Source organism: Alosa pseudoharengus, unplaced genomic scaffold (genome assembly GCF_046254945.1).
Source record: "Alosa pseudoharengus isolate Yale_2024_CS ecotype anadromous, Long Island Sound unplaced genomic scaffold, YU_APseudo_1.1 YU_APseudo_1.1_scf_69, whole genome shotgun sequence".
NCBI classification, from domain to species: Eukaryota; Metazoa; Chordata; class Actinopteri; order Clupeiformes; family Clupeidae; genus Alosa; species Alosa pseudoharengus.
The window spans coordinates 1-25,000 of NW_027468858.1; the positions used below are offsets into that span (position 1 = coordinate 1).

The window sequence follows — 25,000 nt, forward strand, 5'->3', positions numbered from 1 at the left end:
GAACGATGTTCAGGATGTGTGTCTTGATAAGGCCCTCAGATCACTTCATCAGGACTGGCGTGAGGGCCACTGGCCTGTGGTCATTAAGGCATGAGACCGCCACTCTCGTTGGTACAGGTGTGATGGTGGTGGACTTTAAAAAGGATGGGACTGGGGGTTGCTGTGGTGCAACTGGTTACAGTGTCCATACCATATTCAGGTCCACGTGCCCCGGGTCATTTCACCCCATCTCTCTCTCTCTCTCTCTCTCTCTCTCTCTCTCTCTCTCTCTCCCGTTCACTTCCTGTCACTCTCTCTACTGTCCTGCCCAATTATAGGCATAAACAATATTTAAAAACAAAAAACAGGATGGGTCTGTAGCCTGACTCATAGCCTGAGGACACACACACACACACACACACACACACACACACACACACACATGTCCTGCCGCCTTACTGTATGTATGTTCATTCTACTCAGATGAAAGATCACATTTACAAACACCTTGACCTGACCGATGTTTGGAGGGAGAAACTGATAATTAAGCTGCTCTTTCTGTTTTCAAACTCTGTTTGTGTGTGTGTGTGTTAAAGGGAGGATCACCACAATGATGCCCCACAGAGGAGCTGTGAATCCTGTGCTGAAGTTCCGGACTCCGGCCACTGGGTCCTGGTGGAGCCTGAAGTCTCCACAGAGGAGAGAGTCTTCACCTACAGCCTGAGCTCTCCTGCAGGGAGCTATGAGTGCCCAGAGTCTGGTCTGCGCTGGACGTGTGCTGGTCCAGTCACCCTGCAGTACTGCTTCATAGACTGGCATGTCTTTGCTGAAGAGCTGGCCCACATGCAGTCCAGACAGGCTGGTCCTCTGATGGACATCAGGGTCATGTCAGGAGAGCTGGAGGAGATCCACCTGCCACATTTCCTCTGTTTGGGGGGTTCTGAGGCGTCTGTGTGTGACGCTGTGAGGGTCCTGCATGGGCGGGAGAGTGGAGTGTGTGTGGAGGAGTGTGAGCTGACCCGACACCATGCCAGGCTTCTCCACCCCTCCTTCTCTCTGTTAGGGCTGGTGTATTACCTGAGGGATCTGTTTTCGCCCAAAGTCCACTGTGAGCTGCTGCTCTTCTGCACCCGCACCGCTCCCCTGGTTCTCCACACCTACCTGGTGCCCAATGACCCAGCTCACATCAGGGCCGTCCTGCAGGAGGAGGAACCAGAGGGTGTGAGGATCCGCAAACCCGGTGTCGTGGGCCCGCTGTGGCAGAACGACACGGTCCATTTCAAGACATCGTGTCCATCTAGGATCCAACCTCAGAAGATGAACCTGTGGCCGCTCTCCACTAGTAACTTCTGTGAGGTGAAAATGAAGCAGCCAGAGGAGGAATTTGATATGGAGGTCATCAGCTCTCAGCACACAGAGCCCATCTGGACAGCCTGGATCAGCAGAGACGACTACTGCCAGCCCAGCAAGAGCGCAGGACAGGGCAGCAGCCAGGGGACAAACACAGGTACACACACACACACACACACACACACACACACACACACACACACACACACACACAGGGTGTGATTTTGCTGGGAGGGATGGGTGGGATTTCCCTTCCTCTGATCATGATGTTCCTTCCTCTGCCTAATTATTTTGTAACATTTATCATATTTATCACAACAATTACCATGTAAAGCAACCTTGGGTTTGAGAAAGGTGCTATATAAAATAAACGTATTGTTATTATTATTACAAGTTGCTTGAATTTGTTTGTTCATGTCCTTCCTCTCTTTTGTTTGTTTTTTGTTTGTCTCCTCCTTAGTGTCCACTACCAGCACAGAGGAGATGCCCTCTGGCTCCTCTAGCCCAGTCCAGCCAGCCTCCGTCTCGTCCTCCATTACGGCTCACACTGGTGGAGTTGCTGTGTCCCCCAGTCTCTACGGCAACACCTTCAATGGACCAGTATACATGCCAGTCAAATTAGGTACGAACTTTCAAGCACATATTTCTGTGTTCGTTGATGGTCTGCATTTCCCAAAAGTGCTGTTGTGCAACTACCATTGTTAAATGACAACATTTGTACTATTGTTGAACCATAACATTATCTCTCTGTCTCTCTCTGTCTCTCTCTCTCTCTCTCTCTCTCTCTGTCTCTCTTTCTCTTGCAGATCAAAGTCCACCAAAGTGAACTTTTGGATGTTGCTAAAACTACCCTTCATCATGTTGCTGTAAACGGCTATATTCAGGAGAGTGGAGGTGAACAGCGTTGGGGCTGAAACAGTAGCCCTTCGCAACAGCCAATCAAATAAATCTCCAGTCTAGTAGCACTCAGGGTTCCTATTTCGCACTTTTGAAGACAATTCAATTAAATGTAATCTAAAGTTTATAGGCTACTCAAGGCTTAAATGTGCAGGCATTGACAGAGCTGCTTAAGATTTGAAATAGATAATTATGTATATCATTTATGTATAAAGTTTTGATTTTCTTCAGGCACAGTCATTTTCTTTGCTTTAAGCCCCATTTTAGGCTACTGTTTGAAACAGGGTTCCCACGGATCATGGAATTTCTGGGATATCATCATGGAATTTTGAAAGTCTATTCCAGACATGGAAAGTCAGGGGATTTTATCATTTTTGGGGCAGTCATGGAATATTAGGGAATTTTATTGTAGCAGTTTAAAATACATTAATATAAATATATTTCCACACAGAATCGGTGGATGTCTGGTTATTAGCTTTACTGCTTGCTTGAGTAGTTGTGGTTAATACAGTTTGGATACAGTATTATCCATTATTTATTCAATGCCCATTTATTCATCTCCCGCTGTAAAAAAGTAAGAGATTCTTGAAAATGATGTGGCTGCTCTTGGTCGGTATATTGTACCATTCATTATATAGTAAGTCATGGAATTTTACATTTGACTTAGAGAGGGAACCCTGTTGAAATATGCCACAAGCTTTAATGAGTTCAGTAAGGCTTAATAACAAGCTTTAATGAGTTCAGTAAGGCTTAATAACAAGCTTTAATGAGTTCAGTAAGGCTTAATAACAAGCTTTAATGAGTTCAGTAAGGCTTATTAACAAGCTTTAATGAGTTCAGTAAGGCTTAATAACAAGGTGTTGTTTTGTTCTGCAACTTTAAAGTGGAATAGTGCATTTGTTTACCTAATTACTGTATATCTTTTACATGTTTTACATCATTAAATAAAACCTAGCTGCAGAGTCAGTGGAAGAAATAGTTATTATAGTGTTTATTTGCTCTGAGGGTTGTATTTACCTATTTACTTATTTTCACTTAACACATTACCAACTTTGCTCAGGGGTGCCCAAACATGTGCATACAACTGAACATGTATAACAGGCATTTTGTCTTGTTAGAATTGTTTACCCAAGAAAGCCTAATTTATGCAGACTATAGGCCTGGCCTAGTCCAATTATGAGCTTGTTATCTTTTGCCACGGAATAGCCAGGTGAGGTCTATTCGAAAGATAAGTTTGTGGTTAAAGTGGAAACATTTGAAGGGGTAGTAGACCTGTGGGCTACAATGTGTTAATATAGACGACCCTATAAAGAAATGTAGCCTACTTTTGAGTTCAGTAAATGGATGGAATTTTATGAAATCGTGTCCGACTCCGTCATAGTCTATACATCGTCATAATATAATAACAGGTAATATCCCGCAGGACACGTAACAACCAGGATAGTACAAAAAACGCGAACATTCTGAAAAAGGATCAGAATTGCTTTTGCATCGGACTGTGGAGGTAAGAAATAAACAAGCTCAGCCCAGATACTAGGCAGTTTTATTAGAGGAAATTGTGTCTTCTAGATGTAGGATTTAATAAATGAAGTGAAACAAATTATCCTGGGGTGGTTTTACCGTAACGACAGTCCTGTAATTATTAACATGACAAGAAACGTTAAAGTGGTGTAGGCCTATAGCCTAGATGTGGCTTCAGGGTGATGGCATAGTAGCCTACACAAATCAAAAGGACCACTACCTCAGGTTTAAAAAAGGCGATACATACACAGGAACATACAGCACATAAAATATAATCACATAGACAATCATTCAAACCAGTAATACGCTGTAAAGACCTTGTGCTGTTGCAACTTCCCATAAAGTGTCTTGTGCAGTCTATAAAGTGCATTTGAAAGAGGTGCATTTAGTACAGGTTTACTCTGCCAGGTGCCTGAGCATTAAGGAGCCTAATAGTGGCAGGGAAAGTACTGTTCTAAAAGCGGGATGTTTTGCCCCTGAGACTTTGAACTCTCTTTCCAGAGGGCAGTAGTCGGATGAGGGACCTGGCAGGGTGGGAGGGGTCATCTAGCCCTTTCTGCGCTTTATGGCTAGTCCGCGTGGCGTAGATAAAGGCTACAGATGGGATGGCATGTGCTATGATTGTGGATGCGGTGTGCACCACCTTCTCCAACTGCTTCCTCTCTGAAGAGCTGGAGTTACCATACCAAACAGTGATGGAGAAGACTAGCACACTCTACACTGTGGCTCTGTGGAATTGGAGCATTGCAACCCTAGCTGCACCAAACTTCCTGACCTGGCGCAGAAAGTGAAGCCTCTGGTGGGCTTTGTTTATAATGAGGTTGGTGTTGACCTCCCATTTAAGGGACTGACATATGGTGGTGCCAAGGAATTATAAATTGGACACTCCACTACTTGGTCATCAATGATCAGTGGGCTGGGAAGTGAACTAACCTGTTTTTTATCAAATCTATGATTGATTCTTTTGTTTTGTTGACATTTCAAAATAAGTTGTTCCTCTTACACCATCCCCTTAGATTCTAAAGTAAACTGGAATATTTCTACCATAGCAGACTTTCATGTAGTGGGTGTGTGTCCTCCATACATCAGCTGACCATACCAACACACAGCCCAACAGCAGCTCAGTCTGAGCCGCCAGTAAAGGTCAGTGTTTATGAGACGTGCCTTTTCACCTGCTGTGTGTGTATGAAGACATCTTAAGGATTTAAAAGACCACACCTTGCTGAGTCCCTGAGTATCTAGTGAACAACATCCATGAGATTAGCAACAGTTTAGGCCCACTAACCTGCCATATTATGTACATGCCTCTGAACCAACCACATATAGCGTCAATTCCTGAGTATGAAACCCAGATGAGATCATTGTAATTGGTTAATGTGCACATGTGCGTGTGTGCGTGTGCAGGTTTCTGGTACTGGACATGTGGAGGACTGTGGGAGACAGCCTGAAGAAGGAAGGACTTGGTGCCATCACGGTCAAGGTGAGCAGCCATTTTGGGAAGGTCTGATGACAAATTATAAAGAAAAACATTAAGAGTATCAGCTAACACTCTAAAACATGTGGGTTAGGTGTGTGTGTGTGTGTGTGTGTGCGCGTGTGTGTCAGCCTGAGATGCATCCTGGGAAGTGCTGGGCGTTTAAAGGCAGTGAGGGGTTCCTCACCATCGCCCTGTCCCTCCCCGTGCGCGTCACACACGTCACCTTGGAGCACATCCCCAAGAGCCTCTCCCCCACCGGCCGCATCGACAGCGCCCCGCGAGAGTTCACCGCTTACGTGAGTTTCAAAAGCCTCAGACTTTACACTACGGCAATGAAAAAGTATAACTTTCTATAGAGAAAGACCACAAAAGAGCACATTTGTTAATGGTGTGGGTGTGTTGTCTGCTTCCATGTCTTCTTCCAGGGCCTGAGTGGGGAAGTTTCTGGGTAGATTTACGTATGACTCTGATGGCGAGCCCATCCAGACCTTTGAGCTGCCGGTGAGACATCATCAGAAGCCTGCAAACTTTTCTCCATCCTAATTACTGGAGCCCAACGACATCTCTTCAATAGTTAACTCTTTCTCTCTCTCTCTCAGGACTCAGTGAAGGATGTGTATCGTGCGGTGCAGTTGAGGGTTCTCAGTAACTGGGGTAACCCTGAGTACTCCTGCGTCTACAGATTCAGTGTTCATGGCCAGCCACTGCCCCACTGAGAGACACAACCTCACACAACCTCAGCAAAGACTTTATTTTCATTACCCTATTACTTTATTTTCTATAATAATATATTTGTTTTCAAGCTGAAACTATAATGTTTCAAGTGATTTATTTATGATTGTTGAAAATTATGATTATTGTCATGTCATGTTAATTGCCAATGCAGTTCTGTATTGGGGTACACAGCATAAAGACACTGGAAAGGAACAAAGAACATATTTGTATTGTGTAGGCTACATTTTAATGTGGACATTCAGTTTGTAATGTTAGTTAATATTTATTGTTAATTATATAATGTCTACAAATCACTAACACTTTACTTTATCATGATCATTAGATAATATTTCCAGTTTTATGATAGATGCAGAGACCAAATTTCCTTCAGGATCAAAAGAGTATATATACTTAAGTAACCTGATCATATGAAATAAATAAGAGTGTGTTTTCTGATATACCTTTGTGTGTGTGTGTGTACAGTATGTGTGTGTCTGTATATTTGCAAATGCATTGAAACATCACAGGCTGACATGTTATATAGACTACTGTCCCATCCAGTTTTATTTTATTCTTCACTAATCAAATGAATGAATTAGTGAAACACACAGTGAGGTGAATCACACACTAATCCCGGCACAGTGAGCTGCCTGCAACAACAGCAGCGCTTGGGGAGCAGTGAGGGGTTAGGTGCCTTGCTCAAGGGCACTTCAGCCGTGCCTACTGGTCGGGGTTCGAACCGGCAACCCTCAGGTTACAAGTCTGAAGCGCTAACCAGTAGGCCACGGCTGCCCCCTTAGCCAGTGATCAGATCAGCTAGTGATGGACTAGTATTCCCATTCATCTCTGTTGAGCTGAACTGTGGGCCACACCCCTAAAGCCTGGATACACCAGGTTGAGTGCCTCTCCCAGCCTGAATGCACCAGGTGAAGGTAATCAACTAATCAACTGGGTTTGGGGTCACACATACACACACAGAATCACTACAGAGCAGCAGTGGGAGCAAGCAGCATGCCAGTTGAGTGAGATCTGGTGGTTTGGACTGAACACCAAAACTGTTTGTGCAAAACAAAGCTTTCAAGGAAGACGCAGCCGGTGAGCTCTTTGCATTTTCTTGGATGTAACTGGGCCTCGTTTGTTGCATTGTTGTAGTCCATTGCTTGCAAGTCATTTTAATGATTGATTGAATTGTGAACCATACATGTTAGTGGGTAAAACCATGTTGAATAAATATAGTTAAAAATGATTTTATGGTAGCTAAATACAGTTAAAACTAATGCCTTTTAAAATCATGTGTGATGAATGCAATTCAAATGTTATGTATTTAGATGTATCTCTTAAAAGCTGTTGATTAATTGCATGGGTGCTCTGTATTTAATGTGTGTATTTAGGATATTGCTAGACTATTTGCTACCTATTTATAAGGTCTATTTCTGGGCATTGAGAATTTGAGAACTTAATTCTCATGTGTTGTACAGAATGTATTTGTAGTGTTTCCATTTTCTAAGATGGTGTTTGTTTGTGTTTAAAGGTTTTTCACCTGGTTTATACACGTTGCATCAAACGTCTAAATAAAATAAAGAAGAAAAAGAGAGCAAAAGTGTGATGAGTGGAATCCTGTTAAGTCTTCTGGAAATTAGCTGCCTTGTCAAGTGGGGAGTTTTGCACAGTGAAACCTTACAATAGTGAGGGCACTTGACAATCTCTATGGGAGATCAGCCAGTGATGGACTAGTATTCCCATTCATCTCTATGGGAGATCAGCCAGTGATGGACTAGTATTCCCATTCATCTCTATGGGAGATCAGCCAGTGATGGACTAGTATTCCCATTCATCTCTATGGGAGATCAGCCAGTGCATTCAGATCAGGAGGACAGCAGAGAGGGCAGCGACACACACTTCACACAGCGACAGCAACATTAATATCTTAAAATACTCTTCTAATCCCAAGAGTTCAGACGTGATGGCCTACTTCTGGTCACATGTGGGCGTTTAGATCCACTCCCTTCTGCGGAGCAGTGATTCCAAACACTTGCACTTGGAAACCTCGACACGGAGGGCCTTGCAGTGTGAGTTGGCCATTAGGGCTGCTGACACGTAGTCTCCTCAGAGTGATTAGGCCCTTAGTCAGTGCAGTTATGTTTTTGGGAAGAGAAAAGTAGAGAAATAAAGAAAATATGTTTTTATTGTGTCATAGGCCTACATTTTTTATAAATTACGACATTATGTTTATTTATGATGTTAAAATTAATATTTATTGTTAATTGTCAACAAAACACTATGTCCAACCTTATTTCACCTGAATATGGAATAATTAAGTGTGTTTTCATACGTGTCTACATCAGTGTGTGTGTGGACATGCACACATCTTTGGATAGGCTATATGCAAATGGAAAATTTGGCAGCTCTGTTGGGTCTGTTTTAGGTCCTGTGTGGACATTTTATATGCTGTCTCATGCAGTTGCATGTTTTTTTTCTTGGCTAATTTACTGAAGAGACATTGCCTTGTCAGAAAATAGGATGTAATGTGTACACATTATAGGCTATTGTACTACAGTGATTATGAATGACTCTGGCAGAATAATCATAGTATTTGAACAGCAGGGGGCGAACTCTAGCCAACTCATTGTAAAAAGCTGATTGTAGCCAGGGAATCAAGTACAGAAAGTAAAAGTTTTTCTGGAACTCAACTCAGTGCAACGCGGACCCGGTCGCCGTACAGGTAGGCAATGTTAGCTCCCCATCTCCTTATTTAGCCTTTGGCGGTTTTATCCGAAGCGATTTAATACAATGCACATATATCCTTTAAGTAGGCATGAAGCCGTACGCTCTGTTTATCGTTTCCTGTCGCTAACTTAGCATAGGCTAGCCTACATACATATGTCCATGCCATTCTCTCCACGCGCGGTGAGGAGAGGCAGCTGGAGTGTCCCACCACCTGTCTCGCTACTATACAGACCAGACCAGACTGCGGACATCTGCACACACCATCTACAAACACCATCAAGTGGGCAAACAAGTTCGGTTCGGCAGGATTGGCGTGCTGCGTTTCTACAAAAAAAAACGCTATTTCCGGGTAAACGTAACTGCAGACAGGACAAAGTTCAGAGCACTGTCAACGTATGTATCGACCACTTTTAGTCGCTTTGTGTTTTCCTTACGGCTCCGACTCCGACTCAACATGTTGAATTGCCTGCAAAGAAGTTGCTGGAGATCTGTCGACGTTACAGCGGTGCTGCGGACACTGCAACGATTGGAGCCACATACGCGCATCGGCTTCCGCGTAAAGATCAATTAGGGCAGCGTTTCTCAAACTGTGGGTCGCGACCCACATGCCAGGTGGGGCGCGAACTGACGTGAAAAACAGGAGTTTTTTATTTCTTTTTTTATCTGTAGCCTGGGCCCAGGTAGCACTAGTGATGTGCCCAATGAAGCGAGGCTTCGGAGCTTGTGTCGAGCAGAAAGGGGCGTGCCAGATGAAGCCCCGGTTCGAGGCTTGTGTCGTTTCCATAAAAATCACGTGACTGATGACAAACGAGGCCTCGGTTTGTGAGTGTGACGTCTGAAGCTTCGTTTGGGACACACACCCACGTGACTGCTTCGGAATCTGATTCAAAGGCTTTGAATTGCGCGAACCAGGGCACCCGCTCTAGTGTCGGAATGAGTTGTGTTGTATTGCAAGAGCCAGGCGAAATTTGTGGGTATAGCCCTGATTTATATAGGATGCTTTCTCTGTTTGTGAATTTACGTTCTTTTCTTTCCGGAAAATGTCCATAATCCATAATATCATGCACATATAGAAATAAAGAAGAAATAGCCTAGGCCTAGCCTAAAGCTTTGCCATTTAGAACAATGACATTCAAACGTGTCTGCGTTGCAATCTTGTCTCAACTTCAATCATGTCATTTAAAAGCAATACAGGCTAATAATTTCTATGTAGGCCTAACAATAATGGCTGACATAATTTTTTCCTTTTATTGAAAGTTTGATTCATGAAACGTCAAACTATGTCAGGCCATGTAGGGTTTGGTTTAATTAGGCGCCTGGTCGTTTCCTTTTCACTCTCGTCCATAGCGTGTTGAGGTTGATAATACTTCGTCCTGGTTCAGAAGCTAAGTAGTGTCTACTGCGGTCGTCAAGTGGATGGGAGACCGATTGGATCATTGACTGGGATAACATGATTTCACGCCTCCACGGAAACACCAATCTTCACGTGATAACGAGTGACGGGATTATGTTGCCTAATCGTATTTTATTGTATTGAATTGAGACAAACAGAAATGCACATTTCTTGCAACACTTTTAATGTAATGAATGAGAACATTTCGAAGCTTTGGCATTGTGTTGAACGTTGTAGGCATTCTTTTCACTAGTCCGTGACTGCGGGGCTTTATGCAACCAGATGTCGCTGTGTTTTCCTTATCTTCCATGTTTCGAAGCTTCGACACATTACTCGGCACATTAGGGAATTGTGCCGAGTAGCGCTCGAGGCTTCATTTACCCATCACTAGGTAGCACCCAATGCGCAATGGACGCACTGTGTTATTCACAGGGAAGCGCTCGTGTCAAGGCAGCTTAATTAGTCCCGACCTATATGAGATTTTGAACGTTGTTGTGAGAGTGGTGAATTTCATTAAAACCCAGCCCTTAAAAGCGCGTCTATTCTCCGCACTTTGCGAAGAGATGGTAGCTGACCAAAAGGCTGTACGGTTTCACAGCGAGGCAAGGTGGCTTTCCCGAGGTAAAGTGCTGTCGCGCGTTTGAGCTCCGAGTCGCCTCTTCTTGGAGGAAGAGCGCATGTTTGAATCTGCAAGCACGTTCACTAATGAACATTTCTTGACGAAGCTGGTCTATCTTAGCGATACATTTGAGTTAAATGTCCAGTTACAAGGCAAAGACTAGCACCTACCTCACCTAGCAAATAGGATTACTGGATTCACCAAAAACACTTGAGTATGGGACAGGCGCCTCGATCGCGACAGTATATGCCTTTGAGATTTCTGAGCGAAATCGCTGAAACGTCTGATTGGGAGTCACTGGGAGTGATCCCATGTATTAAACAGTAGGCCTACATCACATCCCTGCAAAGTTTATTTCAAAAATATTTCCCAACCAGCAGTGATCAGTATGACTGGATTATGGATCCATTAATGCAGCATGTTGGTATTTCATTGAATATATTGTACAATGCTGTAAAATGACCTATGCTTCCTAATATGTTGCTGGAAAACAGAAATATGTGTCTTATGTATATATTATATATGCAGCACCAGCTGATTTTAACTCTGTTGAAGAGGATATATTTAGAACTTAAATAAAATTTATTTTATTAAAAATAAATTTGACAATTTTAAGCTTGACCTACCACTTTCTTAGAGCGATGAGGGACAGGTGGGGCTCGAGAATGCCCCCTTGATCAAAGTGGGGAATGAAAGAAAAAGTTTGAGAACCACTGATCTAGTTTGTTAATTACAACAGTCACGAGTTGGGTCGCGATAGTCTGTCATTTTTAAAAAGTGGGTCCCCAGAAAAAAAGTTTGAGAAACACTGGACTAACGGCAGATATTGCGCAAAATTTTGGTTTATGGCTATGGTTTAAATGTCCTTCCTATTCATTAACATGAACATGATGCCTGACGAAATAAATGACTATAATGTTTAATAAACCATTAGATAGATAGATAGATAGATAGATAGATAGATACTTTATTGATCCCCAGGGGAAATTCAAGAATTCATTGTAGGCATACATTTAACAAGTTATCATTATATCACATCAATTAAGTGTTTTCTGTAGGCTAGCCTACTGTGTGACATGCTTTCCACTACAGCATAAAAATCAACAATAGGCTATCAACACGTTTGCAGTATCACACGTTTGCAGTATCACTGTTGCAGAAATCACATACAAGAAGGCATCCTCTTGATTGTACATTTTTGCACATTCCAACATAAAGAAGCAGCATGAGGAAACTTGTTGTTTTTCGGCCTTATGTTCTAACTACTTTTATGAGTCTGCAGTATCACTATTGGGGAGGTTATAAGGTTGCACTGATTCGGGTGTATAGGGTAGTGGCACTATACTGGATGGTATATCGGTCAGAATATATGACGAAGAAAAGATGGGGTTTAACTCTGTATTGTTCCAGCATTGATATTCAGTTGCCAATATGCACACACATGTATACATATCACATACATATATATAGTCTGAAAGAAAATAACAAAATACAACTTAGATTCTAATTCCTTGCGAATAATCTTTCTGCAGCTCATCATACATAAATGCACTAGTATGCTTATCATCTGAAATAGTAGGCTAGTAACACATACAACACGAATTCCCTTCAAATTAAGAAGCAGAACTTTAGTTCGTGACTATAACTATTCCATGGTCAATGTTGCCATCTAGCGGCTTAAAACGGTACTGTGTAATGACGTTAACGGCACATGTACAATCTTTTCTCCGTTCGGAGATGCTACGTTCTTACAGCAGTCTAAACACCAGGTGGTAACACATGAACTATTACAATCTCCTAGAACAGTTACACTATATTACTTCAAGGAAATTACAGCAAGAGCAAGTTTAACTACGTTAGCAACTTCTTGCATACCAGTATGGATTAACTCGATATTAACATTCTACAAACTTACTTTTCATCAATGACTCGACACTCAGGATATCAACAGGAATAACAGGTAAATAACTATACTTTCTTGGAGCACCAAACTTGCACGTCTGCTCATTACTGCAGGCACTGGCAGAGAGAAAACTAAACAGGAAATACGTAAATCTAACAAAGAAAATATCGCGACAAATGATATATCGCGGCAAATGCACGGAACAGTCCAAGCCTTTTCTACCATAGACATATACACTAGATGTCGCCTTGAATACTGCTGTTCATTGGAACGAATGCGTCAATCGAGACGCCATCTTGCTTCAGTGATCCACTCCTCTATAATGCATTAGCGTCAATCTGGGCAAAGATCTAGCGAAAATAAAATCACCATAAATCGTCAAAATCTCAAGCAATTATCTAGTTTTTTGGGTTGTTCCAACTGACAGGCATGTATTTATGGTTGAGTCTAGAGAAAACTAAGCTTAAGACGATCATAAAAATACATTTTACCCGTCTAGCCCCATAGACTCCCATTCATTCTGCACTAGCTAGCGGCGGCCCCTAGAGGAACAATGAGTAAACTGCAACCAGGTTCGATACAATGAAAGTAAACAGGCTCTTCTAGACAGGCTCTGGTTGAGGCCACATACCCCTCGTCTCGTTTACTCATGTAAGTTGTAATCTCACCAGAAGTTGCTGTAGATCTGTAGAACATTTACCTCTGCTACTACATAGGCTACGCCAGTCGTTACTTTTATAATCATGGGTCAGTGCCATGGGCAAACGAGATGTAGCTGAATTCATAAATGACAAAGCCATGAAAGGTGATTTTCTTACGTTTCAACAACAAAGAAGCCGATCTGCCATCATTGTGAGAAGTTCCCAAATTTGTCGCTAATCGCTAAAAAGGTTTTCTATCGCTGGGGATGGCCAAACGTCGCTAAATAGGTAACGCTGACAATACAGGAGAACTAGTTTAGCGCTTCAGATCCCTGTACAAAGATGGCGGCGGTGTTGACGCATGCTGAGAAGCAGAAGGCGACATCTAGTGTATATATCTATGCTTTTCTACAATCACCGTACAGTTGTTACAAGAGGGTCTGGCATCCCTTTGTTATGATGCACTTCCTGCGATGGTCACTCGTCTCTAAATAGGCTTGTTCGTCTTCATGCAAATCTGTGCAGATCTGACTTGATGTGATGCATGCTGGGTTGAACACAATGCATACTGGGATGGATGCAATGCTTACTGGTATCACCATGTCACATGACCTCAAAATATCGCAGGAGTCTTAGCCTGCAGACAGATCTTGCAGTTGCCTTCCACAATCTGCACGAGCTGAAACACGCCCTCATGACGTCAGTTCAAAGACGTGATGGGGGCATTTGGGAGGAAATCTCCTCATGACGATTTTGACGGGTCTCATGCTGCTTCCTTATGTTGGAATATGCGAAAATGAACCAAAATCGAAGGGATACCATGTGATTTCTGCAACAATGGTAGGCTAGACTACTGAAAACTTTTGGATATTCTGTTATTTTCTGCTGTTGGTTAAATTGATAGACACACATATAGGGAAAACACTTGATATGGAATATATGTGCTACAATGCAGGCCTGTTAACTGTATGACAACAGTGGTTTATTTAAACAACATCATAAGAATTTATTTCGTCAGTCATCATGCTCATTTTAATGAGAAAGAATGAAAGTTACAGTATGCTGTATTTATTGCAAACAAAATTCCGCAATATCTTCCACGATGTCTCCCGCGAGTCACATCAGGCAGACTGTAGCCTGTCTGTCCGGGATGAGCTGCCCTCTGTTGTAGCTCCTCCTGGCTGGCCTCTGAAGATCACGTTGATACAGAAAGCCAGACAAAGTCAGACGCAGTTGATCTCGAACAAGCCTAATGTTTGGTCACCGCTATTTACCGATTTCCAGCTGCCATTGACTTACATTGAACACATGTAAACAAAACGTCAATTACGTGCTCAAACTAACGCCGCTGACTTATGCCAGCAACCATTTCACTTTGATAATAAACAACATTTTGGTACAGTATATATAGAGCATGAATAACAGAATTTGGCTTAAGCAGTAAGGAGAAATTTTATGCAAAGTGTCAGCCCTTAAGACAGTGCCCATTGCCTAAATTTGTGGTCGCTTAATGTCGAATGTCAGAGTAATTACATTCCAAAACGTACCTTAATGATACTCTACAATTTATAAAGGAACTAAGATTAAAAAGAAAAACACGATATATCAGATGGATTACATGAATACTTGAGAAGGAAGTACAAGATTATTCGACGGTCGCTTCTTTTCTAATATAATTGGCTACAATATGTATTTCAGGCGACTAGATGGCGGCATTTCACTGCATTTCGGGCCTTTTTTGGATGTATAAGCAAGCAGTAAAATGGTGTCATCTGGTGGCCGTGCAGCGCAATAGCGCCATGAAATATTTAATTTAACAGGAAATTACGGTAGAACTCTTGTTTTTTCTTACTAATTGTTGGTGTAATCCCTCTGACATACTGCGTTTTTCTTTTTAAATTTCGTTCCTTTATAAATTGTGATGCAATATGAAGGTATGTTTTTGAATGTAATTACTCTGACAAGAAAGGGATAACGGCCACCAAGGTAGTGACTCATGGACAAGGGGAAATGCAATCCACTCCCCGTCACAAAGCGGCAATTTTCTTCCTCCCGAGATTTCTCCACGTTGCTTGATCCAAATTCTGTTATTTTTGCTGTATATAAGTGAAATGGTTGCTGGCATAAGTCAGCGGCGTTAGTTTGAGCACATTGACGTTTTGTTTACATGTGTTCAATGTAAGTCAATGGGAGCCGTAAAGATTATTTCTCCGGATTGCGAGACGGCGGTCTTGTGTCTGTGTGTCTACAAAGAATTCTACATCAAATCAGAAATGCTATCAATAGGGATAAAGGCCTAAAATGGTGCACTGCCATCAGAAAGTAGTCGGACTTTGTTTGTGTTCTTGCTTTAATGAATCTTGTTGTTTTCTTTATCACTTTCAGGGTCTGTTGCATTCCATAAAGGTGTACCACAGACAGATGTTAGGAGCTAAGAGAAAGATACAGAGAGAAAGACAAACATGAGTAAAAGGAAGTGGAGAGGGGACATCACCAGCGAGAGGAAGGAATGGGAGGAGGAAGAGGAAGATCAAGCAGGACCTTCCTCTCAAGTCAAACGCACTCAGAAGGAAAAGAATCTACAGCCATCCATGTCTCGTAAGTGTACATTTACTTTGATTATATTTGCTTCCTTACTACACGGACTTACAGTTTTACTTTCTGGAATCTGACTTTACATTTATTCATTTAGCAGACACTGTTGTCCAGAGTGACTTACATATGTCAACTATATCACAAGGGATTACATTGTCCCCAGAGCAACTTGGGTTTGTGCCTTGCTCAAGGGCACAACGGTGGAAGCCAGGAATTGAACCCACAATTTGTTTAGGTTACTGCACGCTAGCCCAGCTCCTTAACCACTACACTACCACCACCACAAAGGTTGTTGATCTCTGGTCAATAGTGGATCAGTTAACTTCCTCCTGAAGAAGTGTGCTGATTGGCTGGAATAGTGAATGTCAAGGTCCAAATCTAGAGTAGACAAACACTGTTCCAGTTGGTTTCCCATTTCAGAGCTCAGACCGTGATTTTTGAGTGCACACACAGAATAGACAGCTAGAGCAGTGTTTCTCAAACTTTTTCAGACCAAGGACCACTTAACCAATAAAAAAAACCCTCACGGACCACCTAGCTAAAAAAAACAAACAGTTGATCTACTTCAACAGTATATTACACAATAGGCCTACTCACTGAACCACTTAATGTCTTTGCACCTTGCTTATTGTGTCAGAGAATTCAATTAATACGATTTAAATTTGTGTAGCTTACATAGGCAGCGTTGTTGCAGAACTGTTTGGATTTACATACAAGTTGGTTCAATATTGCAAACAACTCATCTATATTATATTTTACCACGTCTGCTCGCGGACCACTTGAGATAGCTTACGGACCACCAGTGGTCCCCGGACCACACTTTGAGAAACACTGAGCTAGAGGATCACAAGCGGCAAGTAGCTACATTTGACAAAAAGTGTATTTGGATTCACAGACTGCCCTCCACAGTGCTCTAACGTTAGGACTACATAAATACACTGTATCAACTGTGTGTGTGTGTGTGTGTGTGTGTTTCCAGACGAGATGGACTATGATCCAGATGGGAAGAAGAAGAGGAGCAGAGACTCCAAAGTGGGCGTGTCTTCATCTGACTCTGACAGGTCAGTCTTTATGGAGGGCAGAAAGTATTGTGACTAGTGTTGGAGTGGAGGTTTGGATGTGACTATAAGACACTAGTGTTGGAGTGGAGGTTTGGATGTGACTATAAGACACAAGTGTTGGCGTGGAGGTTTGGATGTGACTATAAGACACTATAGTGTTGGAGTGGAGGTTTGGATGTGACTATAAGACACTAGTGTTGGAGTGGAGGTTTGGATGTGTCTATAAGGCACTAGTGTTGGAGTGGAGGTTTGGATGTGACTATAAGACACTAGTGTTGGAGTGGAGGTTTGGATGTGACTATAAGACACTAGTGTTGGAGTGGAGGTTTGGATGTGACTAGAAGATAGGAAGTAAAGGAACATTATTGTCTGAATGTGTATTTTACATCTGTTTTTTATGATATGCATGATTTTCTTATTTAGTTATGAATTGCATAATGTTATTTCCAGTGTTCATTTGAACATAGTGTAACATGCACACATGGCTTTTCTGAGGGAGATTAAGTTGCTACAGCAATCATATGTGTGTGTACTACAGTGTATGTACTATACCGCTGACGTGTGTGTGTGTGTGTGTGTGTGTGTGTGTGTGTGTGTGTGTGTGTGTGTGTGTGTGTGTGTGTGTGTGTGTGTGTGTGTGTGTGTGTGTGTGTGTGTGTGTGTGTGTGTGTGTGTGTGTGTGTGTGTGTGTGTGTGTGTGTGTGTGTGTTGATCAGTGTGGTCTTTCTGAGGGAGATGTGAGAACACTCACCTTTTAGTGTCATGTTGTGTTAACAGTGTCCAGCAGGGGGCGTCAGGCACAGAGTCCAAGAGGACAGACGAGATGCAGAGGGACTCTGTAGAACACAGGTGAGATCATGGATCAGGACATTCTGTCAGGCAGTCTCCAAAACCTTGGGTCCAATACTGATACCGATACTGGCATTGGGGATGGGGCCGATACTGGGCCCATATACTCATACTCATACATAATCACCAATACCACCCACCGATACCACCTCATTACACCGTTGCCCCTAAATCATAGTAGCTTAGCTGCTGCTCTTAAGAAACTGCCACTATGCTTTCATGTACTGTAGCCTGCTCGGGGATAAGTCGCCTACAAAACAAACTTTGTCGAGTTTCCGTTTCAGTGGATTAATCTAATTTGCATAGGGTTTTGTTAACTCACATTTTGTCAATTTTACTGAGAAATATGTCACCCTTTCCTGCCTCAACTCCAGACTGTAACGTTAGGCGGATCATTATATGCTCCAAGACTGAAGTCAGCACCCAATTCACTTCAACTGTAGGTCATGAGCAACAGGCAGATGCAAGACATATTGTGTGAGAAATCACCACTGTATTCAATGGCCAATAGCGTAAACAATGCATAAATCACCTTCACTAAATCTGCTTTGGCAGCGATCAGTAAACGCACTCTGCGGCAGTAGCACTAGTACTCTCTCACATACTTGCTCTCACTCGACCCACACACTGAAAGCAGCCACACCACCTTTACACTCTCTACAGTCTAGGGTGATGGGTGATCATGTTTGTTGTGAGAGACTGCAAAATAGTCTAGTTAATAATTTGTTTAAGTAAGATGTGGAGACTTCTTTTAGACAAAATTTCTTTTTCTTTTGAAATATCCTGCTAGTTTATATTTTATTTGATATTCATTATTATTTATATTTACTTTAGGCTTATTGTAACAACCATGAAACATGTTCCAATTCATCGCAATTTGATGCTAGTTATTTTGTGGTAGAAATATCAATATCGGTACTCGTTATCAGCAAGTACACAAATGTAATGGTATCGGTTCATCCCTAAGAATGGCTATTCTGAACGCTGCATTCATTGTTACTGTAACCTAATGACATTTATTCTGTTTATGTGTTGTATGTAAAGGAACCCGTATGTCTTAATAATGAGCATATGAGTCAAATAATCTCTACTGTCTGCCATCCCCCTGCAAACCATCTCCATGTATGCCAGTGTGTGTTAGTGTACAATCTCCCTGCATGTTCACATTACATTACAGTATGAGCCTTTTCACATTACATTACTTTAATCATTTTAAATTAATTCATATGCATTCTGAATCTAGCAGAGCTAATGTAGGAATATTGTGATGATACTTTGTTAACAACAGAGGTGTATTTGTGATTCTGTCATTGATCCAGATGGACACCAGAGGAGGCAGAGGTCCATGAGAAATTCAGATCCACATTGAAGAGCACGTTTCAGCATCTGGTTGAGGGAATACCTAATCTGGGAGAATCCAGACTCCTCCAGGAGATCTACACAGATCTCTACATCACAGAGGGAAGAGGAGGGGTCAATGATGAACATGAGGTCAGACAGATAGAGAGAGCATCCTGGAGAGAAGCAGCACGAGGCAGACCAATCAAATGCAGTAACATCTTTAAACCCTTATTGGACGATGATTGGTCTGGTCGGATTTTTTGGATGCATCATCAGACTCAAAGAGAACACAAACCCATCAGAACAGTGCTAACAAAGGGAGTGGCTGGCATTGGGAAAACAGTCTCTGTGCAGAAGTTCATCCTGGACTGGACTGAAGGAGAAACCAATCAGGATGTCCACTTCATATTTCCTCTTCCTTTCCGAGAACTGAACCTGATGAAGAACAAGAAACTCAGTCTGGTGGAGCTTATTCAACACTTTTTCCCAGAAATTAGAGATTCAAAAATCTTCACCAGCTCAAAGCACAGAATCATGTTCATCTTTGATGGTCTGGATGAGTGTCGACTTAATCTAGATTTCCATTCCAAGCTGAGTTGTTGTGATGTGACAGAGCCAGCCTCAGTGGACGTGCTGCTGACAAACCTCATCAAGAAGAATCTGCTTCCCTCTGCTCTCCTTTGGATCACCACCCGGCCAGCAGCAGCCAGTCAGATCCCTCCTAAGTGTGTGGACCAGGTTACAGAAATAAGGGGATTCAATGACCCACAGAAAGAGGAGTACTTCAGGAAGAGAGTCAGTGATGAGAACCTGTCCTTCAAAACCATCAGACACTTGAAGTCATCCAGGAGCCTCTACATCATGTGCCACATTCCAGTCTTCTGCTGGATTTCAGCCACTGTGGTAGAGAGAACATGTGAATCAGAAAAACTAGAAATGCCAATAACTCTCACTCAAATGTACACTCACTTCCTGATCATTCAGACAAGCATAAAAAATACCAAGTACACAGAGAGAAAAGAGACAGATGAAGAGATGATTTTTAAACTGGGGAAACTGGCTTTCCAACAGCTGGAAGAAGGCAATCTGATCTTCTATGAGGAAGACCTGAAAGAATGTGGCATTGATGTTACAGAAGCATCAGTGTACTCAGGAGTGTGTACTCAGATCTTCAGAGAGGAGTCTGGGCTGTACCAGGGGAAGGTGTTCAGCTTTGTGCACCTGAGCATTCAAGAGTTTCTTGCAGCTTTATATGTGTTCCTCTGCTTTGAAAACAGAGAGAGAAGCATGACTGACCAACATCAAACCTCTCAGCTCTCTGCCCTATTCAGAGCTGCAACACTGCATGATCTACACAAGACTGCAGTGGACCTGGCCTTACAGAGTGAGAATGGACACCTGGACCTTTTCCTCCGCTTCCTTTTGGGCCTCTCACTGGAGTCCAATCAGAATCTATTAATGCACCTACTGCCACAGACAAGAAGTCAACCACAGAGCTCAGAGCAAACAGTCCAGTATGTCAAACAGAAGATCAGAGATCAAAATAATTCAGGCAGAATGATCAACCTGTTCTACTGTCTGAATGAGCTGAATCGCCATGCTGTAGTGGAGAAGATTGACAGGAGCTCTAGAACTCTGTCTGTAGACACGCTCATACCAGGAGAGTGGGAGACTAGGAGATTTACATTTAAGATTCCAGAGGAGCAGCTGGATGAGTTTGACCTGCAGAAGTATATAAAGACACCAGAGATTGATCAGACTGAACTCCTCAGTCCAGATGAAGTTCTTCAGAGGCTGGTTCCAGTGGTCACATCAGCACTGTAAGTAAACCTGTAATCTGGGACATTGTGTGTGCAGGACACCCTATGATCAGGGCCACCACAATGACAATATCCTGTCATCCCAAATGCCACTCTAGTAATGAGCTTAGAGCTAATTTTTAGTTTAAATTTAGTTTTGTTTGTGATGTTTGGTGTTGAGATTTGCAACAGTAAAGGTAATGCAAGTGTCAAAATCTAGTAGATTCTTAAACCCATGAAACAGTGAGGTGAGAAAGCAGATTTTATTCAGTGGTTTTGTTCTCCATTAAGCTACAGTCTGATCTCCACTCTCCAAAGATTTTATTCAATTTCAATTTATTGTGCTTATATAGCGCCAAAACATTACACATGTATCATGGCGCTTTACAGAATGTAGGCAATCAGAGAAAAAGAAGAGGAAGAAAGAAAGAAGGAAGGCCCATGGGTAACAAGGGCGAGAAAAAAAACTCCCTAGAATGAGTTTATCACATCATCAGTAGTATCACCAAGAAAAAATCAATACAGGAAAGCTTGGATTTCTGTGGCTTTTTCTTAGTGAACATGTACATCACTAGGGCTGGATGATTTGCGATAATATCGCGATGTGATCAAAACCAATTTTATAACCGCAAATACTGCGATTGCACTCTGATCACGGATTGGCAACTGCGCGTGCAATATGCGACATCACCAAAGCCCTTATCAGTGTGACTATAGTTGCCTTCTTCAAAGTGCAGTAGAGGGAGCTACTTGTTGAAAATGAATCTCTTCATGACCTTTTGCTAGATTATTGTCCCTGGTTCCTAGTTCCTTTCTCTTACTCCCCTGTGCTGCTACTCTCACTGGTAACGTTGTTAACTTCTCCAGCTGACTATTCTCAACTGTTTAGGCTACACAGCCATTCGCTGCAACTTTCGCTGAAAACTTCATTTACAGTATCCAACTGATTATTGGCTGTAGAGTACAGTGATAAGAGAATGCAACTGCCATATCTGAAGGGGTTGGTGGTGCAAATATTTAATGTCACAGTTCCAATTAATTAATAGTAGACTAATATTATCTGTGAGTAGTTGACAAGTTGTGTTCTAACATTATCTTACCAAATAAGGTTCTTACATGCATGTTGCTATTTGCTGGTAGCGTTGCCTGTTTAAAGAGTTTTAACTCTGTGATTGATTTTGTAAGGATAAGAACAATGTTGTTCATTTGCATGCATAAGTATTGAACTTCATTTGCACTGCAGTGTTGATGATACTTTAGTGAACACTGAGCTGAACGGTCATTCGACCGTGTTGCAAGATTGTTTTGACTCATAATGTGCACGGAGGGGAAGGAGGGTGTGTGTGTGTGTGTGTGTGTGTGTGTGTGTGTGTGTGTGTTTGTGTGTGTGTGTGTGTGTGTGTGTGTTTGTGAGACAACGAGACAAGTAGGCCTACCCTGGCTGTATCAGTTTTCTGACGCTGCATGTAGGTTAACTAATGTAAAAAGACCACATGACATACTGTAGTAATGAAATAGAAACATAATGTGGCGGTCACATAAAGGGGCACAGATTTTATTTGAGGGGGCACTTGTTTTCAAGGCTGGAAGTTCAACAATTATACTAGCCTTTTGTGATTAAAATAATATGTTTTTCATATCAATTTAAGTATCACCTAATGTCATCATAACAAGGGCCTGGCTTCCAGGAAAGAACATTTATGTTTAAGAAGACACAAAGGAGCTTCGGCGCTCAGGAGACTTCAGATACCTTATTCAGGTGCTCTTCTGTGATAGGTCAAGTGAGAATCCAAGAAAGAAATTGCAGATGCACTCTGAGGTTGAAAAATTATTCAGGGCATATTGGCCTTCATCAGGGCATATGGCCGTAGCACATAGGCCCATGTGCTTTTTACCAGTTCTTGTCATGTTAAATTAATTTCAATTTCAATGTAATTGTGCTTATAGAGCGCCAAAACATTACACATGTATCATAGCGCTTTACAGAGTGTTAGACAATCAGAGAAAAAAAAAAAAAAGAAAAGAAAAGAAGGCCCATGGGTAACAGGGGTAACAGGGAAAAACTCCCTAGAATTGGAGATACATATAGGAAGAAACCTCGAGCAGATCCACGACTCAAGGGCCTGACCCATCTGCCTAGGGTCAAATACAGGACAGTAAGGTCTGTATACATGACAAATGCATATGATAGTCAGGTGTAGAGAATAGGACATGGTGTTTAAAGCCACCTGAGGTGAAAGTTACAAGAGGTGGGATGATTACATATCCGGTATGATAATGTATTAATCCTAATTTAGTGTCAGAAAGTTCAAATAGTCCAGCGTTGGAATTGTCCAGGGGAAAAGGAGTTGTCAAAGGGCATGTGGTGGGTCGGCAGTACGGGCCAGGAATCCGGGCAGAGTTGTCATAGGCAGGTGATGGGTCGCTAGGCTGTACGGGCCAGGAATCCAGGTAGGGGGACAGTAGTAGGCGATGATAGGGCAGTCATAGGGGTGGGACTTCAGGTGAGATGATAGGGCAGTCATAGGGATGGGACTTCAGGTGAGATGATAGGGCAGTCATAGGGATGGGACTTCAGGTGAGATGATAGGGCAGTCATATGGATGGGACTTCAGGTGAGATGATAGGGCAGTCATAGGGGTGGGACTTCAGGTGAGATGATAGGGCAGTCATAGGGGTGGGACTTCAGGTGAGATGATAGGGCAGTCATAGGGGTGGGACTTCAGGTGAGATGGGTGAGAAGAGGGCCAAGCACACGGATGGCTGATGACTGGTGATGATATAACTCACAAGTGAGCTAAGGGGGAAGAAAGAGAGATGTAGAGTGGGTTAGTAATTCAAAATGGTTAATGTCAATAAGTAATCAGTGGTACTATATATTGATACAGTATACCATAGTGAGAATAGGCAAGAGAGGGAGAGTTGAGAGAGAGAGAGAAGGGGAGAGAGAGGGGGGGGGGGTTGTACGGTGTGGCACATGAGAAGTCCATGACAGCACTATGCTATAGCAGCATGGTGAGGGGTAGTCGACACCAGCGCAGGTATGGTCAGTCACCACCAAATTAAAGGCTTTTTAAATAATGTTGCAACATCAGAGTGCCTCTGCAATTTCTTTTTCAGTTTATGTTTAATTTAGGGATTTCTGGATATTCATCTATGTTTTACTACAGCTGAGTACACCACAGGGTTGCAACAACTCGAGATAGGAATCATGGCGGGATGTACCATCTCCCCACTTGCTTTTACAATGGCAATGGAGGTCATCATTAGGGCCTCAAAATGGGTAGTGGGTGGGGAGAAGTTGCAGGGAGGGCCACGCCTCCCCCCAATTAGGGCCTTCATGGACGACATGACAACCTTGACGTCAACCGTTCCATGCACCAACAGGTTGCTGGATAAGTTAAATAGCAATCTGCAATGGGCCAGAATGAAGGTGAAGTCAAGTAAGTCTAGGAGTCTCTCATTTGTTAAAGGGAAGGTAATAGATAAGAAGTTTGCTATAAATAAAGAGGTGATTCCCACAGTTCTGGAGAAACCAGTGAAGAGTCTGGGAAGGTGGTATGATACAAGCCTTAGTGATAAATCACAGGTTGAAGACTTGAGACAGGTCACTAGGCAAGGTATTGCAAAAATTGACAAGTCAGGGCTGCCAGGTAAGCTCAAGCTGTGGTGTCTGCAGTTTGGTTTATTGCCTCGGCTAATGTGGCCATTGACAGTTTATGAAGTTCCTCTGTCAAAGGTAGAGATGTTGGAAAAAATGGTCAACTCCTTTGTCAGAAAATGGCTCGGAGTCCCACGCTGCTTAAGCAGTGTAGCCTTGTATAGGAAGGGCATTGTAGAGTTGCCAATATCTAGTCTGACAGAGGAATTTAAGTGTGCTAAGGCTAGATTGGAAATGACTCTTACTCAGTCCAAGGACCCAGTGGTGAGGAGAGTTGCATCCACAGTTAGTGCAGGGAGGAAGTGGAACCCAGAACAGGCAGTTAAGCATCTCAATCAGCATTGAGGCATAGGGATGTAATGGGCCATGTGCAGCATGGGCAGTGGCACTATTCAACACACACACACACACACTCTACTTTTGTGTGTATTTATGTGTGTATTTGAATGATGATGATGGAATGCAGTCTGGAG

The 25,000-nt window shown here is 42.6% G+C and overlaps 2 protein-coding genes across 2 annotated transcripts in view; both read left to right on the top strand.

The window, feature by feature from the left end:
* The first annotated feature begins 442 nt into the window (after positions 1-442).
* On the top strand, positions 443-3,204 carry LOC143109054 (NACHT, LRR and PYD domains-containing protein 1 homolog). The gene is made up of 3 exons (XM_076271625.1): positions 443-1,486; positions 1,790-1,951; positions 2,136-3,204. Exons 1-3 carry the CDS (start codon positions 823-825, stop codon positions 2,153-2,155), a joined length of 846 nt encoding a protein of 281 aa, XP_076127740.1. The 5' UTR covers positions 443-822; the 3' UTR covers positions 2,156-3,204.
* Positions 3,205-8,585: 5,381 nt separating this feature from the next.
* Positions 8,586-25,000, top strand: part of LOC143109047 (uncharacterized) — a 207,673-nt gene continuing 191,258 nt past the window's right edge. The window contains exons 1-5 of the mRNA XM_076271622.1: positions 8,586-8,660; positions 15,607-15,819; positions 16,796-16,877; positions 17,655-17,726; positions 19,046-20,887. Of these exons, the coding sequence (XP_076127737.1) occupies positions 15,684-15,819; positions 16,796-16,877; positions 17,655-17,726; positions 19,046-20,887 (2,132 nt within the window). The 5' untranslated portion in view covers positions 8,586-8,660; positions 15,607-15,683. The remainder of the gene's footprint in view (positions 8,661-15,606; positions 15,820-16,795; positions 16,878-17,654; positions 17,727-19,045; positions 20,888-25,000) is intronic.